Here is an 18,720-nt window from a genome sequence, read left to right as displayed (position 1 = left end):
ATATTTTGTAAAACAAATTTGAATCAACTGCTTAATTGTCGAATTTATTTCTTGAAATTACTGTTAAATGTTCCTTAAGTTATTTAAGAATAAAAATTAAATGGCTAATATATTTTCTATACTGCGAAATGACTAACAATGAATGTTAAACAAAGCTTTAATATATTCAATAATTGTTTTATTATGAATAAAATAGCCACAAACAGTAGTTAATAGTAAAGCGATTTATTAAGATATTGATGTTTTACGCATGAAATTTAAATATAATATTTTAAATTTTAAAAATGCGTTCTTAACATAAATTGTATTCCAGTGAAATTGGGTAACGTCTGGCAATGTCGGCAGCAATTCATAAGAAAGTTTTGTCGCCTGTCTTCTCTTTAAATTCTGTGCTCTGTGCTTAAAGGATAGAGATGAACTAGAATGAACGTCCTGCACTAAGTCGATCACTTACCCCGCTGCGACTAAGCAGAAGTCCCGTGTTCTGGTCGTAATCCAGTTCAATTTCCGACCTTCCTTTCTCACTTAGTTTCGACAAATACCCCATGCCCGACATCTTCAGTTCCGACTTATGGTCTTGGGTATTTTCGATCGAACTCACTGCGTTGCTGTAATCTCTAAAACAATTAATGTCGATAAATTTTGTATTCCGTCACAGAAAAATGCAATTTGGGGTTATGCACATTGGAATCATGGAAAAATGCGACTGTTTTCTTTTTGCTAGAAACTAAACGAAAGAAATTTTTTTTGGGAAAATCAAAGGTAGTAGATATTATTTATGAATGCGGAATAACGCAAAATCATTTAGTTCTACTTATTAAATCTACCTTTGACTTAAAAGTAAATGCTTTATTTTTATAAACATTATAATTTGAATGCCTAGGTACTTACCGTAAAAATTGGATTTTATTTCCTGAGCTATCCGTTACTGTCGATAGCTTTCCAAAACTAGTATTTTTAGAGTACAAGAAGGAATATCGAGTCTTGTCGCTAGACAAGTCTTTAGTTGCAACATGCTGTCCATATCTATTGAAAACGTAAACTTCGCCTGAAGATGGAAAAGGTATTCGAAATTCTCCGTTTTCATCATGGGTTGGCAAATAATGTTCTAAGGCAAGAATGTGCAATGAACCTGTAACAATTACGTCTTTTACTTCTTCCATTTATATTGCTTTCTATAAATGCGTATTGAAAATGTTTAAATTAATAATATTTACTTCATTTAATTCCATTTGTGATTAAATTACATTTTAATTAATCCACAAATTAAATATACAGTCTATTGCTTCGTAGATCTGAACAAAAAGAAATTAAAAATTATAAAAATCATAAATGGTTTTTTTATTTAACTCATCATTTTTATTATTCCTTGCAAATGCCTTTAGCGATTTTAATGACATTATGAGGGTTAAAGTGATTATAAGTGCTATATGTTCGAAATAGCAGATAATAAAAGATACAACGAATAAACAATGTGTCTTTATTATAAAATCGACTTAAATATATAATAATAATAATAATAATAGCTCCCGTATATAGCGCTTAACGCCTTGGGAGTAGCAAGGTACAGCTTGCTATACTAAAGCCGTTCGGTATACAAGGAAGGTAATGTGGCTAGCACTACGCTTCAACCGCCTATTATTACCTCAGGATTGTGAATCCCAAGTACTCATTTAAGGCTGAGTCGACCTAGATACCCAAACTATTTTTATTTTAATAAAAATAGTCGGCTGATGAAAGGCCGGGTGTGGGAATCGAACCCACACCTTGAGATTGGTAGACGAGAGCCTGTACCTCTACGCCACCGGGCACCTATGACTTAAATATTATAGAGAGAAATATTTCTGATCCACACTCTATGCTATAATCTTCCAGACTAACTTTTAAAACTTAAATCTATAGAGACCTATACAAGGGCTACACCACTTGACGGGAAAATATATCAAGCCGTTTCACATAAAGTGTCAAGTTTTCCGAAACGAACAAAAACTATAAATAATATTGAAACGCGCCATGTTGGGCGTGTCGAACGCAATGTCTGAGGAGCCTAAAGAGCCCGATAAAATGATAAGAATAAGGGTAAAATTTGTTTTGAAACTGTGGATAAACCTAGTTTAAAGTGTTGTGTATATATTCATAGAGGGTGCTTTAAAAACAGTGCTAAATGGTTTACGGTGGATTCAATTGAATTCTCGTATATGCTCTGAAAGGCATCGTAGAACAAAGACTAACGTCTAGTACTGTAGATATTAATTCTTAGTGTACCTTAGGGTGGGCCAAAAAGCTAACCTATGAAATTTATGGATTAAAATGAACGTAGTAACCGAGAAAAAATATCCCCGGAAGGGAGGATTTTTAGCTCAATTTAAAAAGGTGTCGATGAATATTCAAAGTTTTCCATTTAAATAAGACGTAAAAAAATCTTTTTCCATTAAAAGTACCATAACCTTGAAACGGTTTACGATAAAAAAATTTTACATAGCGGATTCTTGTAGAGCATAAAATTTCCTAAAAAATCTATCTAAGAGTAATTTTTTTCAAATCAATAATTCGTATATTTGAAAGCTTTGAAAAGTGAAAAAATGCAGTTTTAGTGTTTATTTGGTGATTTTTGTCACCTTTCAAAGCTTTCAAATATACGAATTATTGAATTGAAAAAAATTACTCTCAGATTTTTTTTTAGGAAATTTTCTACTCTACAAGAATCCGCGATGTAAATTTATACGTACGTAACCGTTTATCGTAGTATCGTAAACCGTTTCAAAAATATGGTATTTTTAATGGTAAAATATTTTTTACGTGTTATTTAAATGGAAAACTTTGAATGATCACCGACACCTTTTAAAATTGAGCTAAAAATCCTGCTTTCCGGGGATATTTTTTCTAGGTTATTAGGTTCATTTTAACCCATAAATTCGATAGGTTAATTTTTTTGCCTCACCCAAGTGTACCTACAATTTTACGAAAAGAAAGTGAATGCTTATCAAGAGAAAAAGAATTATTTAATACAATAGATAAAGGGAGAGAGTATACGACACAAGTGTTAAAGAAAAATATAGAAGATATAGAATCTAAGTACAGGAAGTGGATAAAAATTCGAACATTCCATCAGTTTCTTATAGTGATGTAGTAAAAACAAATAATTCACTCTATGTAATTATTAAACCTATAACACTCTACTGATAGTAATTCGTATAAATTATTCGAAATAAACAATTTCCTTTATTCTAAGAAGTTTTAAAAGAAAGTTTCAAATACATTTTTCTGTAAGTAAAATGGGGAAACTTTATTCATCATTTTTAAAATTTACATGAGATTTACTATGTTCAAGTCGACGATGCAACACACGCTCTACATTTTCAATTTGTGTAAGAAAACAAATGCCGGCTTTGATAGGTTAAATTGATAGAAATAATATTTGTGGTTAATGAGATGAGAAAAAGTTAAAATGACAACAGAACCACTCACCTTGATCTGCTATGTATACTGTTCCACCTGGCGAAACGCTAATGGCGGAAATGGTTTGGAAGCGAGCATTGGAGGACAGCAACGTTTCGGCATTGCTGGTGGTGTCGTCGCCAGACGAACATAAACAATCGGCAGGTAAATCTCGGCTGGTCCTAATGGGGCTTGTCGTTGTTACGTTCACGGGACATTGACACTTTTTGCTCTTCGATTGCAGTGTACCGGCAAAATACGTAATTTTGCCGGTGGTGTCTATGAGTCGGATGTAATACGTGTTGCGTGTGTCGGATTCGGCAATGTATAGATCGCCGGTGGGATTGAATGCTAGTGCAAGCACAGTTCCTGTAAATAAACAGGTCATATAAAGTGTTGAATTAGATGCAATAGTTTTAACTAGTATATTTACAATAACCTTATGTCCACTTTTTGAAAAAAATTGTTCTGTAGTTTCCGTCCTCAAATCGAAACGTATAACAACAGCTTACTCACAAGTCAGCTAGTCAACTCTACTAATTTTCGTGTACCCGCGATTGACATGCCGCGCCGGGCTCTCGGCAGCAGTTCAGATTGATCTTGAGCGAAGCCTCAATATTTCACATGGTCGGAATCAACCGGTACTACCGAAACTACAAAGCCATCCCGCTGTAACGTAAAATCTCGTGAAGTCATTTTCTGGAGATGTAACTTTCTTTAGCGGCGTTGATAATTAGCGGATAAAAGTTCAAATTGTGGATCTTTCTTCACTCAGTTGATATATTTCGGAGTTTTAAAATGCCTTTATCCCAATTTTTAAAAATACTCTAGTATAGAAAATTAGTTTTAATAGTATACGGAAAAAGTAAGCAGTCAATAAATGTTTATCTCTCAATTTTTATCAATCAAATTTAATAAAAGGATACTTTAAATTGACGATAGCGTATAATTGTGGTCCCGCCGCGCTGTTAATTGTGTCCCAACCGATGATGAAAATTTTAGGGAATTTTTTAAACTGAATTCACAATCAATTCGATTTTTTGTCGTCATTGATTGAAGGGGCACTGTCTATGAATTAAGGGACAGTGTTACCTTGAGGTCAATATTTATACTAAAATCTAATTAAGTAATTTAATTTTAATGAAAAATCAAATATCTGGCAACCGGCGAAACTCTTCGATTATTGGCTTTTGTCTTTCCCCATCACAGTTATATAAGTAGGGCTATAAAGAAGACCTTAGCAGTTTTAAAGAAGAAAATAATACCAATTTATATGCCAGACTAAAGTATGGAAAACATAGCCAAATTCGTTGTCCGCCAAATTGTCGGTATATTTCGGATTACTTAGTGAAAAACCGAATAGCTGGCGATGGCGTCTGCACTGCTGTCCAAGCACTAAGCAGTCAAGCTGCGGCTCAAATGGAGTCACAGGCAAGTGTCACCTGTTGGACATAAGGTACAAAAAAACACTATATTAACAGTGGAGCGACTAGCGACCGCGGCGGCTGTAGTCGCGCCTTGGACACTGTACCTTAAGCTATACGCACACTTGTGCGATCACGGCAGCGATCACGATCAACACGCGGGCGCGGCTGGAAGTTGCTGAAGAACACATATGAGCCGTTTCACATTGGTGCGATCAAGTTCTTGAGAAGATGCGGCCTGGCGGCGTACTATTCTGCTGTGGTGCCTTTCTTTTTATACATTTCACTTTTTAATATTTTAATAAATTGTTTAAATATTTTTAGTATTATTATTTGCAGTCTGGTCTCATAAGTTAAGTTAGAGTTACTAAAGTTAAAATAGTAGTTAGTAATATTTGAAGTTCATGGTAGTTGCACTCAACAGTTCGAGGTCAGTGTTGGAGTTTTGCTTAATATTTCTATCTTTGATTTGAGTGCATAGAGTAGTAATCTTGCGCGCCCTTTTATTAACATCTTCGAACGCTGATCACACGGCTGTAAAATTAAAAGCTAGTGGCCTCTGTATCTCATCCTGCCTTAAGTAAACTTTTGCGTTTAATTGAAATTTGAATTTAAAAAGACGCCGCACCATTCATTCCTATTATAAAGTAAAGTAAAGATTTCAGTTAACGTCTCCTTTTTGCTGCCAGGGCTAATCTGGACGGGACCTACTTTGTTTACGCGGAATCCGAACCGCGGTCCTTGGCCATATCATGGTCAATGGCCTACTGACTTGGCAAGTGTCTAAATCGACTCTTACTCACGAGATATCCGATCTCATCCGGCCTCAAACCGGCGTGAATGAGCAGTGTGTGTCAATAGATTTTACACTTTCGCCTTTTTTTTGGACAACAGCACGATACAGAGTTTTGAACCGGTCACCCGTCCATCCATATATATCGTCTTACGTCGCTTAACTTCGGTGTTCTAATCGGAACCGATGTTTCGACGTAGCTAGGCCGTTGCCTTCATGCCTATTATATTTATGGAAATATTACGAATTATGAAAATATGACGTGACTGAGGGTAAACAGGAACATCTATAGTCTGTACTAATGTCAAAGGTACAGCCTTGCCACAAAAAGTGTAATTTTTACTCCTAATAAGGCAATATACTATTATTCTACTACTACATACATATATACTGCCATTACTCGCTGACGATGGTCACGCAAGGCGTTTTCTTTCATGAGCTTTTCTGTGGCTGAAATGCCCGATACGTGATGTTATTTGCCTACCGCAATCCGGACATTCAAATGTCTCGTTGATTTGTTGCCTCTCTACTTTTTGGTTGTCGTTGTTAACTGAGTTTACAATTCTTCTCCATTGGGTTCTATTATGAACTGCTTTTTCCCATTCATTCTGCATGTTAATCCCCTTTAAGTTTTTGTGAAAAATGTCCTTGTACCTTTTGAGTTGTTCACCCGGCCTCCTCTTACCGTCTACAAGCTCACCGCAAAGAAGAGATTTTGGTATGCGGTTTTTTTTCATTCTGCACACGTGACCAGCCCATTTTAGGTGGGATTTTGTAACCATGACTTCACTACTCTCGCAGTTAGCTTTTTCAAGGATAGATACGTTTTAGACCTGATGGAACCACCGGATTCTCAAGAGTTGTCTAAGGTCTCTCTGTTACAACTTGTTTGAAGTGTTCATGTGTCGGCGGTACGGCATCGGCACTCAGGTTTCGCTCCCATATAACATGGTGGGGATTATAATTGCTCGGTACACTGCAAGTTTCGTGTTTGTACTCAAGTCATGATTGTAGAAAACCCTGTCATTTCCAATATGCTCTTGAGGCGCTGCTAGTCCTGTGCGGTATTTCAGAGTCGCTATTGGCCTTTTCCGAAATCAAACTGCCGAGATAATAATTGAATTCCGCTACATATTCCAATTGTTTTCCTCAGATTTCTATAGCATTGTTATGATCTTCCGGGGGAGTGCACATGATTTTAGTTTTGTCGATGTTTAACTTAAGGTAGTAAATCTAGAAAGAGAGTTTAGATACGAGATTCTGCTGTATATGGATTCGTTGAACATGGGTTTAATGTAAAACCTGCTATCAGAAATGCTCCACTAAAAACAGTAGCTCGGCGTTAGACTGTTCGTAAAATTTTGTCCCCCTTCCTGTATTCACAGGTTTCACCGGATGGTCGCCGAGTACCGACGATACCGAGGACCGGTTCAATTCAGTGCGCGTCGTTACATTTATTTCAATGCAAACTAAAAATTGTCGGTCGTTCGTAGTCAGTTCGACGGGCCAGTACCTATTCAGTGCGCGCTCAGCTTCACTCTACCTTGGTCATACGTAGCATACGTATGACGAAGGTTTTTAAACTTGCGTCGAGAACATTTTCGGAAACATCGCAAGGAAGAAGGGTATCCGATTTTAAGTATAAATCCGAATAGTTTCCTAGAGTTTTGCAATAGCCGCCAGACTTCTTGCGCTCTTTAGTATTCCACGTCGTTAATATGTTCATTGTTTAAATCATGGTAAAATTCGTTTTTGGTAGGATGTAAACAGGTATCCAATTTCTTCAAACTATCATAAAAGTAATCGGAAATACACCTTTTTGACGCATCAAGTCAATTTTTTTTTTGAAATTGTTTTTTGGTTTCCTTAAAATTTTCAAGAGGCAAACCATGTCCTAAATTTGCAAGAGATGTAGATACAAATTTAGAACTGTCCATAAATCTTAATTTTAAATATCTCTTTTTTACCTCGCCTCGAGCCTCGCCCTTACTACCTACATAATCTTGAACGTAGATTCTTTTGATAAACGAGACATATTTTTCTTTACTCTGGGCAATATATGATAATCGTAGCTACTTAAATTGTGAACTACAATAGGTTGATTAATTTATGTTACAGATTCCGTGAGCCGCTCCTCTGTATTTTCCGGTACGGTGGCAGTGGTCTCTAACTTCAAAGATCAAAATCTGTGATTTTATATATAAAACATGTTTTTGCATTAGTAAACTCAAGTTTTTGTTTTGCGCTTAATGGAATAAACCTTTCAAATATGCGTTATAAATATTTCTTAAATCATTTTCTATGCGGAAAACAATCGTTGTTAGTAAAAGAATCGATGAAAGAACATTTTATCGAATAAGCGAACGAATAGGGTTCGTACTTGACGCTTTTTAAAGTATAGGATTTAGTAGCAGTTGGTTCAACAGTTTTAATCGGTTTAAGGGTTGATTCAAAATCAGCACAATAAGTAAGGCCCATCCTAAAATTAAATCAAACATTATCCCACATAGCATATTTAATTTTAGTATCTTAACATACCTGAGTCTTTCTCTAGAAATTTAGATGCTGGTGTTATCAATTTATCAACAAACCAGTATTTCCAACAGTATTTCTCATCTAAGTCTGAAGACCCGATATTTAGATTAGCAGTATTAAATGATTTCATACTGCTATAATTTTCGGTAGTAGATAGTACTTCCACGTTTACTTTCATGCTGTTGTTATCCAAAATTATTTTTTTTTTCACTAGGTCTAACCCCTGACGATTTTATTTCATTAAAGAATATTTGGTAATCTATGTATATACAGGGTCCGGCAATAGTGCGCCGGGCATCTGTAGCTCCTAGATTCTAGGACCTAGAATAAAAAGCTTGGAAGTTTATAAGTGTAAACCTAAAGTACGTACGAAGATGTATGACAGAAAAATATTCTTCTATAGGATGGCTCAAAAAAGTGTGAGTGGATCGGGATGATTTTTTTAAATGGAACACCCTGTATATTATTGCATTTTTAGCTTCCTTTCAAATCACTTTACATAATCCTAAGATATGAGTAAATATTTGCTGATAGTTTCAGAAAAATGAATAAATAAATAAAAAATATACTTTTTTCTACCTTTCTTAAAAAAAATATTAAAAATACAAGAACTGTACTGAAATCAAAACTATATTAGGTATTTACTTTAGATGGTCTAAACTTACTTTCCTATAAATATCGCTATCCTAAATCATACAGGATGTTCAAAATTCTACGCCAAAATTTCTAAAACATAATATAATTTTTCTTTCTTCTTTTTTTCAAAAGAACGCCCTGTATAATATTTTTTTATTAGATTGAGGAATAAAAAAAATATTTGTTTTTTGTATTTAAAATATTTAAAAATCTTTAATCGTTTCGGACAACACGCAGTATTATTTCATATTGCTGTTCCAACGGTAAAATACGAGAGAAAAATTATTGGGTGGCTTTGATAAAAATTTTCTGTGGAAAATGCCATATGAAATATAAAACCGCAAATATCTGCAAAACCATTAAAAATTTTGAAATACTCTAAATGCAAAAAATGTTCATTTCTTAATTTTCCATCTATTGAAAAAATATATACAGGGTGTTCCATTAAAAAAAAACGAAGAAATAATATTTTGTATTTTAGACAGCTTGGCGTAGAATTTTGGACATACTATATTATTTACGATTACCATATTTATAGCAAAGTAAGTACAGACTATCTAAACTAAATACTTAATATAGTTTTGATTTCAGGACAGTTCTTGTATTTATTTTTTTAAGAAAGATTGAAAAATATATATCTTTATTTATTTATTAATATCTCCGAAACTTTTGAAACATGTTTTCTCATATCATAGGATTATGCAAAGTGGTCTGAAAAGAAGCCAAAAGTGCAATAATATACAGGGTGTTCCACTTAAAAAAATCATCCCGATTCACTTACACTTTTTTGAGCCACCCTATAGAAGTTAAAATATTTTCCTGAAATACATCCTAGAACATGTTTTAGATTTGCACTTAAACAAAATTCCCAAGTTTTTTAATCTACAGAGACCGACAGAGGAGCTACAGATTAAGCTACAGATGCCCGACGCACTATTGCCAGACCCCCTCCCTGTATTAGTTCCACATACTTGATAACTCATAATCCTACATTTAAATGCCTTTTGAATAATTTGCAACATTTTCTGAAAACTAAATTGCTGCATTATTTTTCTATGTTGTAATGTTTTCTCTACCGAGTTATCTGATTGTTAGGAATTGTGATGTTATATGAAGTACAAGTATGCGGAGTATTTAATGTTGAAGGATTCTGTAAACTTTGTATGAAGTCAACCTTGAGGTCGTTCATGGTCGCATAGTCATTTGAAGGTCAAACTAAAGATTCGTTAAGGTCATGTGAAGGTCATATCGCTGTGCTATAACCATTCTAGGACTTCTTAAAAAAAGAAATTTCGAGAAAATCGACTTTTAAGGTTTGAAATTGTTACTACCTTATTATTAAATATGTTAGGTTTTTGATACTTTGTAATTAGTTAGCTATTATGTAGAGAAACATGGTGTAATTATAATAATTGCGTCAAAATGTCATCAAAATATTATAAAAAAACATTTTGTAAGATGTCTTTGAATTGCGCTACAAAACACAATAATTTTCAAAATTGTTCTAATTTTATTTTAAGTAGTCTTAGTATTGAAATGTCTGATTACCTGTTTAATGATAGGTTATACTTATCTTTGTTGTACATGTCCGTGTATTGTTTTTTCTTTTTTTCGGGAAAAAGGAAAGTTTTCTTTTTTTGCAACCTTGCAAACTAACCTAGCATTTCACAGATATTAACATAGGCTGTTTCTGTTGTCTTTTTTGAAATTAAAGTTAAAGTTGTCATTTTAGTTAGAAAATAGTTATTTCTACAAACATGGTTTTTTATTATTTTTATTTTAAAACAAATAAAATAAACTGTGGATTTTACACATAAATAACACAAACGACCTTACTAAGAATTAAGATAATAAGATAAACATTAGTTATCACTATCCTCGGTTTCTTTTTCTTCCTTTTAGTTGCTTTTAATTTTTTTTATAAAATCATGGTAATCTAAAGGAATACGCTTAAGCAAACTTAAAAAGGTCTTCTTTTTTTTTAAAGCTAATTTTAGGCCTTTCAAGGTATGCTGAAGCAAGCCTGTTATTTTGATTTACTTTTTCAGTTACTTTAATTTCCTTGAAAGTTTCTGTGGCAAATGTATCTTTATAAAAAATTGTATCTGGATTGTCTTTGACAATTCGTAAAACTTTTATGTTGCTCCAATATACTTTCTCATCGTCGACATTGTTAATGAAATTGCCAAAATTATTACTGAATGATTTCCAGTCTATATCAGTATATTTTATGTTGTTTACGGTATAAGGTTTGCCTGCTTTTTTCTCTTATAATCGGACCGATCCATTTCTTAGCGATCAACAAAATTGAACTTGTCGTTGTTGCAATACACGGATATCTTTAATGAGCTTTTCATTTTTTTAAAAACAGTGAATGAAACCTTGGATCAATACAAAGTCAACTTAAAAAAAGAGATATTTTACAATATTTTTTCTATTTGTTGTGAAATACCAAGGTATGTCTACCATTGTAATACTAGGACAAGTTTAAAAAACAGGATATCTTTAAAATGATATTTCTATATGCGGTAAAAAAACTAGGACATCATTAAATATCTTACTATTTCACCCGCAAACAAGTTAAATAATGAGAATAATTCCAGTTCAGTATAAAGGACTTTTCATTATGTCCCACTATTTCCCTACAAATCATTTAAACTTTACATATTGTAATAGTGGTACATTGTATACTGGGCCCAAATTAAGAATTTCATAAATCTGACTATTGCAAGAGAAAGAGCTCGATTTTTACAATAAAATGACCAGGATAACTGAAAATCGACATTTTTAAAGTTATCCTAGTATTGTTCTAGGACAGCGATATAATAACTTTAATATTTCTACATAAAGTCCTATGGATATTTCACCACTGTAAGAAAATCTACAGAATAAAATAGTTATTATTTTTATAAACGCTGCTGCGTTAATCCAACGAAACACCCATAGGACTTTTATGGAGAGATGAATCCGACACATAGGTATAGACATTTTTTAACTACAAGGTTGTTCAAAGTCGACCGTCAATGTCATTTTGAGATCAAATTAAATAGTCGCCAAGGTCATTTAAGCTCATCCAATAATACCAAGGTCGTTCAAGGTTCAAAAGATCAAACTTAGAAGTAACTCAATGAAGTATAAAGGTCATGTGGGGTTCTCTAGGTCTCTTACATCTGGATTGGAGCGTAAACGGTGACCTTGGATAAGGGCAAGTGAATTGCGCATGTAGTGCAACTCGAACCGGGATAAGTCTTCCACTAAGGTATAACTTTAGAAAAGCAAATTATACTAAATTGTATAATTCTATTCTGGAAACAGATTGGATCTTTTTGGATATGTGTGAGGGCCTGGATGTGACTGTAGATCTATTTTATCAAAAAGTTTACAGTTCCAAAATCCATCTCCAACATCGTTATTTTTTCAATTGTATGGTACATATTTAATTGTATTGTTGAAACATTAAAGATGAGACATTAAATAAATTTCAAAATAAAACAATACAGGGTGTTTCATAAAACATGTGCCATTTCTCGTGGTGAGGTTCCTCTAAGATTTATCTTTCATATTAACAAAGGTTAGATTCTACTTTGCTTCGTTAATTCAGTTCAGTTTCAAGTTAACGTCTCCTTTTTGCTGCCATGGCTAAATCGGACCGGTATATTGGTACACTATTAAGTAACATCTTAAATTTTACCAATGCGATGTACATTTTTACGACATTCATGTACGTCACACTTTTTATCGGAATTTATTTGGGAACCGGTGCCGGGAGGTTCCGGTTTCTATTTAACACAGTGTATAACTAATACCATCAAAATCATAGAATGTAAAAAATATTAAGTTTCTCAACGCAATAATTCCACTACAAAAAGTTGTGAGATCTCATCGTGGCTTTCCACACAGTGTCGTAACTAGAGTATGTGAAAATTTTACAGTAGAAAAATTGAAAAAAAGCAACATTGTTGGACATTGATTTTTTTTGGATTTTTTAAGTATTTAAAATTTCATTTCCCATTAATTTTTATTTTATTTTTCAAAATATATGCTTTTTATAACTTTAAATAATCTTCCCTAAAAGGAACCGGAAACCATTTTTAAATTATGATTTTGAACTATATATAGTTCTAATTTCTTAATATCTGACAGTTACGGCACTAAAAGGGATGCAACATTGCCACTTCCTAAGTGTATTTTATATTTCTAATTACTCATCTGAGAAACTGCAATTAACAAGTAAAAATTGCTGAAAAGGGGTGAAAAATTCAGAAATGGAATAAACAAAATACCCTGTATTATAAAGTGCAGAAATACTAGTTGTGCTCTATTTCAGTATTCATATAATAAATAACTAACTAGAATAAAACACATCCCTTTAACCGGTTTTAAGCACACATAAACGTCTGTTGAGTGTAATTAATTGTTTTTAAGACTCTTACCTTGTCAGTACAAGCCAATCTCTATCCTATGTTTATTTCTCTGAGAGTTTACGTCTATTAAAACAATGTAGTTGGAAAATTTCCTACCTATATATCTCCTTGTGGTATTGTGTGTACTTCATGAGCAATGTATTGTAATTTTTCAGATAAGAAAATAATGAGCTTAACAAAATTAAAAACGATTTTTAATTTATTTTAAAATTAAAATAGACTTGACATTGTTTTGTCATTCTGTCAAGTGTTCACTGTTAAGTAAGGGCGTATTCCATTGCTTACCTTAGTTATGGTTTTATGTTCAGTTTCTCTCGGTTTCCTGAATGTTTTCTTATTATGGAACACGGTTCCTGAAAAAATCGGTTATAACCATAGATAAAAGAAAATAATCTTCTATTAAGTTATAACTGTCACCAAACTAACCAGCGAGAGAAGACTAGCTTTTCTGGTTTTGTTTGTCAATCAATGTCATTTATGTGACAGAAATCAAGCAAATATTGGAAGTTCGAGTGAAATTCTCATTTAAGTTCTAAAATTTGTAATAATATTTTGTATTTACATCCAAAAGCAATGGAGGTAGGCAGTAAAGGTAAATAAATTTCATTAACTAAAACTAAATAGAATTACTTTTTAGAACAATTTAAACTTATCATGCAGCCATTGTTTCTTAAAGTCAGGAACATTTTAATAAAAACACGAAAAACAAGACAACAAGTAATCGTGAATTTTTTGTAAGTTATAAAAATATAAATATTGTTTAGATTTGTTTATTTATTATTAATCTGTTTTAATATTGGACCTGCAAATCTTCATTTGAGCTGTCTAACGAGTTTAACAGTTTATTAATTAAGTACTTTTCAATATTAAACTCCATTGAACAGAAGAAGCAAACGTAATAGCAGAGAATAGGTACATTAAAAATGCATAAAAGATAAATTTTATAATAGAGTTATTGAAATTTAGAAAACGTCAACATTTGACGTTTCCAGTATTTTATCAAACCGTTCCGTATCAAACCGATGTTTTTCAGGAACCGCTCTTTATCGTAGTTTACCGGTCTGGTTCGTCTGGTTTTGCAACGGAATACAGCCGTCAGTTTTGACGTAAAATTATAAAGGGTTATCGACAAGAATTTTTAATTTAATAAATTCGGCCCGGCCCTACTGCCTACACCGCCCCTGCCGCAAAGCAAATAAAACAGCTGAAACCACAGAATGTTTTGAAATTGCTGTGTTTACTAGTTTCAAAGTATTTTTAAGTTGATACAATTAATATTTATTTATAGTTTAAAGAAAAAATCGCTTTAACCAAGATTGCCTTCCCATGTAGATATATCAGTCAAAAAAAACAATAAGCCAACATAAGCAAACTTTTACCGCATGTAAGGTTACAAAGATCAGTCTGACAAACGGATCTGAAACAACGGGGCAACGGTAAGGGGATCGCAATTTTGTGAAATCATGACCGATTTCATTCATAAAATATCCAGGAGCGTGCGGTGTTTCATAAAAATATATCAGGAATTTTTATAATATTTTCCAGTAAAGTTTATAATATTATTTTACTTTAAATGTACCTAGATTTTGTTTAGTCATTTGCCAAATATAGTAATATTTGTTAAAACGCGTGTACTAATTACAATAAGTAGAAATAAAGTTAAAGGCATAAAATACAATATAATACACCGCCAATGGATTTTTCAGTAATAGTGGCTGTTTCTACTATTCCTAGAGAATGGCATAAAGTTGGGGGTAATGGCGCCAAAACGTGCGAGAATCTCGACCAATCAGATTGGTTGAATCCGGGATTCCATGATAAATTTTGTCAGCGTTGCCAGCTTGCCCTAAGCGGACGTTATTTTTAAGAAATACTTTACCTTTTATAATAAGCAGAATGAGGGAGATCAGTTAATTAGATAAATATATATTAATACAATAAGAACAACGTCAAGATATATACCGATCGGGACAGGTCAACTCTGTGTATAGGATTTTAACGTGTAAGACAGTGATGTAGGCAGCTTAATGGCAAATCAAATGTATTAAAAAGAGAAAAAAGTTGGGTGGGTATGGGTGGGTACATTTCTTCTGAGCGGTATTGCCGGATTTTGCATCAAAATTTCAAACCGCAGAAGTAGACGTTTCAAAAAAATGTTGCATCAGGGTTGGATCTGGATTTTCGACAACTAGTTACTCATTTTACTACAACTGTAATATATTACATTTAGCTTAGATATATTATCTTCATTTCAGTAATATACATGAAAGTTTTTAACATAGTTTATTTTATTCTAATTTATTTAAGGCTAAGATAATAGATTTATACCGGATCGACAAGAGAAAGTCTTGGGCAGGGCCGCCTTAAGGTGATTTGGTACCCTAGGCACCATTTATTTTGCTGCCCCCTTCAACTAATAAAATTCAAGTAAATTTTGTTATTCGGCCTGCCGCCCTAGGCAGCTGCCTATCTTGCCTAATGGATAAAGCGGCACTGGTCAGCATTTACTGAGGGAGGGGTAAACCGCTGGTGTATTTTGGTGTACAAGATGTTGACATTACTTGGTATTAGTGGTATTAATCGTGGTATTAGTTGGCATTTTTTCCATTATAAGTGGTATTAGCCCATTAGTGTATGAAGTTTCCAACAAGGCATGGCGATGAAATTTTGGCTTGTATAAGGTGATAAGGAATAAAATAATTAAAAACTACCACTAAATTTACAAAAAAAACTTTTATTTGAAAAATATGAACCGTCCCCTAAAAGGGACATTGTACCTGCAGTGCAATAGGTTTTAACGAACATGGTAAACTTTAAAACATGTTTTGGGATGTAACCCAATATTACATTTTAAGCAAAGAAAATTTGATTTTTTCCCACACACTCTACATCTTCTATCTGTTACGCAATACTCTGGCCAATGATCCTTTCCATCGTATCTTACATCTTCTAAAGGAGTGGGAGCGATTTTTCCTCTGGATGAAGGTTTGCCATAATTTTGCAAAAAGCAATTCGCAAGATATCGTCGAAAATTTAATAAATTTACAGAATGTTCATTATTTGGGAAGATTTTTTTCATTAGAATCCATGAGTTAACAACAGTAACATCTAAAAAATATGAAAAAATAGGCCACCACCATTTTCGCTGACGCATCCTGGTTCTGTATACAGCGACCATTTGGTCCATCAGATCCACTCCGCCCATCGATTTGTTGTAGCTTGAAATGGCTTGGGGTTGTACTATACTTTCTTTTGCCTTTTTTGTTTTGTTCCAACGTGTGCATGTAGTTTCCCGTGCGCTATCAAAGTTTGTGGCAAGAGTAACCACTTGATTATCTTTCCAGCGTATCAAGAGAATATTTTTGTCATCGTTAGTACAAAAATCGTAATGCCCTCTCTTCGATTTTTGCATAATTTTTTTGTCTTTTAGTAACGCCTTTTCAGTCCTGCTTTCTCTTATTGTTCCCGTAGCACAGAATCCCTCTTGAGTAAGATGTAACATCAGCTGTACAGAGGTAAAATAATTGTCGAAGAATAATTTATGTCCTTGACTCGGTGGTAATTCGGCTTGCTTTATCAATCTGATGACAACATCACCACCCAATCCAAAGTCATACTCATTCACGGTGCCTTTACCTGTGTAAACGTCAAATGATATCATATAGCCAGAACTTGCACACAATGCCCAATTTTTGAATCCGAACCTGATTGGTTTACCCTTTATGTATTGCTTGGCATAATGTTTGCCATAATACGGAATCATACTTTCGTCTATGGACAAATTCTCTTCTAAGCTACCATGTGTTTTGAAAGATTCGTTCAAATGATTCAACAAGGGGCGAAGTTTATAAAGTCGATCGTTTTTATCAATAGCGTCATTATCGTTTAGATGAAAATTAGTTAGAATATTTTCAAATCGATGAAGTCTTATAGCATCGGATAAAATACGAGGAACATCGATTCTCTGCGACCAGTACATTCGTTTGTTTGGGTATTTTGCATACCCAGATAATAACATTCCACCAATAAAAACAAACATTTCGTCTTTTGTGACATTTAGAGTTTTGTTCTTTTGTAAAGCGTAACGATTTGTTTCTGTTACAAATAATTCAATCAGAGAATCGTTAAAAAAAAGTCTAAAAAAGTCTACAGGTGTTTTGCAGTCTTCTACTTCTTGGGACATGCTTACTTCCGATAAAAACGCGTTTTTTATACAATTAGTTGGAAGAGTTTTTTGCCAAGTCACTTTAGATTTTGTCTTTTTTGATTTGGTATGAGTTACATCTTGCAGCAATTTTTTTCGAAGCTCTGATAAACTCAAATCATCTTCGCTACTATATTCATCTTCGTCCATATCCTCTGATAATCTCTTTCTTACTTCACATGGCGCACTCAATAAATTTCGCGGAAGGTGGTCCAAATTAGCTTCATGTTCATCATCCGATAAGTCGCTATCTGCACCCGATTCTTTTCCATCATCAGGGGGTTGTACATATATATCCATTGGAACATTATCATCATCTTCCTCGAGACATTGCAATAGTTCATGCAGAGCTAACCTGAAAAACACATAAAAATACAATTATTAGCTACCAAGAAGACTTCTAAACGCCAACCTTTTTTTGCCGACGTATACCGCTTGTGTATTATATTTGAGCACTCTAGGTATAGTGTCCCTTTAAAGGGACGTCAACAAAAAACTGATGTAAACAATATACGTCGAATAAATCACTATGAAATATAGCATAGTCGCAAAAAGTAGTTCATAATTAAACTAAATTTGAGGTAGAAGCATTTTCATTAATATTATTTACTGAAATATGACACAAAAACTTACCCTCCGTTCCTAGATGAATATTGTGAGGCATCCATTACGAACAATATCACTCACTGCTTTGAAATAACGTAATATTAATAACTTCTTTCACTAAAATCGGTAATCCAAATAATATACCAACAACGTAAAATATTTAGGTTAGGTTTAAATCAGTTTGAATATTCATAACAGCTGATTTTCACGTGGTCCCTTTAAAGGGACGCTGTACACTAATGGGTTAATAAAAGATAAAATGATTTTCCATTAAATTTAACTTAATATCTTTGTGTCCTGAGCTCTAGGTAATTAAAATAGTATTGCTAAATACCTCAAAATGATAATGCCTCTTGTCACTCTTGCTTTCAAAACTCGAATTGGCACTAGAAGCGGATCCTGTGGTTAACAACAATCCACTATCGTCACTAAGAATGAATACTTGGGACCAGCTAGAGCTAGAAGGGGGAGAGTCCATTTCCACAAGCCAGAAACAAACCTACTGCATCCTAATTTCCTGTTTTCTAGAAATACTAAAAAAAAAGTTTTTGGTAGTTCTATGATGTTTTACCAAGCATTTAGCATATTTGCCAAGTTCAAAATAAACTTATGCTTTTGTTAATACATACCTAAAGAAAATAAATCATCTAAATCTATTTC

The 18,720-nt window shown here is 33.5% G+C and overlaps 2 protein-coding genes across 2 annotated transcripts in view; both read right to left on the bottom strand.

Moving 5' to 3' along the window:
• LOC115875724 (teneurin-a) overlaps positions 1-18,720 on the bottom strand; it is a 214,986-nt gene that overhangs the window by 45,201 nt on the left and 151,065 nt on the right. The window contains exons 16-18 of the mRNA XM_030891237.1: positions 3,469-3,807; positions 892-1,132; positions 455-617 (exon numbers count right to left, since the gene is read on the bottom strand). Of these exons, the coding sequence (XP_030747097.1) occupies positions 455-617; positions 892-1,132; positions 3,469-3,807 (743 nt within the window). The remainder of the gene's footprint in view (positions 1-454; positions 618-891; positions 1,133-3,468; positions 3,808-18,720) is intronic.
• On the bottom strand, positions 15,874-18,299 carry LOC115875709 (piggyBac transposable element-derived protein 2-like). Its single transcript, XM_030891224.1, has 2 exons — positions 18,088-18,299; positions 15,874-17,809 (listed from the first exon to the last, which is right to left on the bottom strand). Exons 1-2 carry the CDS (start codon positions 18,120-18,122, stop codon positions 16,045-16,047), a joined length of 1,800 nt encoding a protein of 599 aa, XP_030747084.1. The 5' UTR covers positions 18,123-18,299; the 3' UTR covers positions 15,874-16,044.

This window comes from Sitophilus oryzae, unplaced genomic scaffold, assembly GCF_002938485.1.
Source record: "Sitophilus oryzae breed Bouriz unplaced genomic scaffold, Soryzae_2.0 scaffold_1394_pilon_pilon, whole genome shotgun sequence".
Classification (NCBI taxonomy): domain Eukaryota; kingdom Metazoa; phylum Arthropoda; class Insecta; order Coleoptera; family Curculionidae; genus Sitophilus; species Sitophilus oryzae.
The sequence above is the reverse complement of the archived record's forward strand: the minus strand, read 5'-3'. Positions and strand labels throughout refer to the sequence as shown.

Coding starts and splice junctions, on each gene's coding strand:
- LOC115875709 (XM_030891224.1), bottom strand. CDS start 18,122: ATGGATGCCTCACAATATTCATCTAGGAACGGAGG. Junction 17,810..18,087: donor TATTCATCTAGGAACGGAGG/GTAAGTTTTTGT, acceptor TGTGTTTTTCAG/GTTAGCTCTGCATGAACTAT.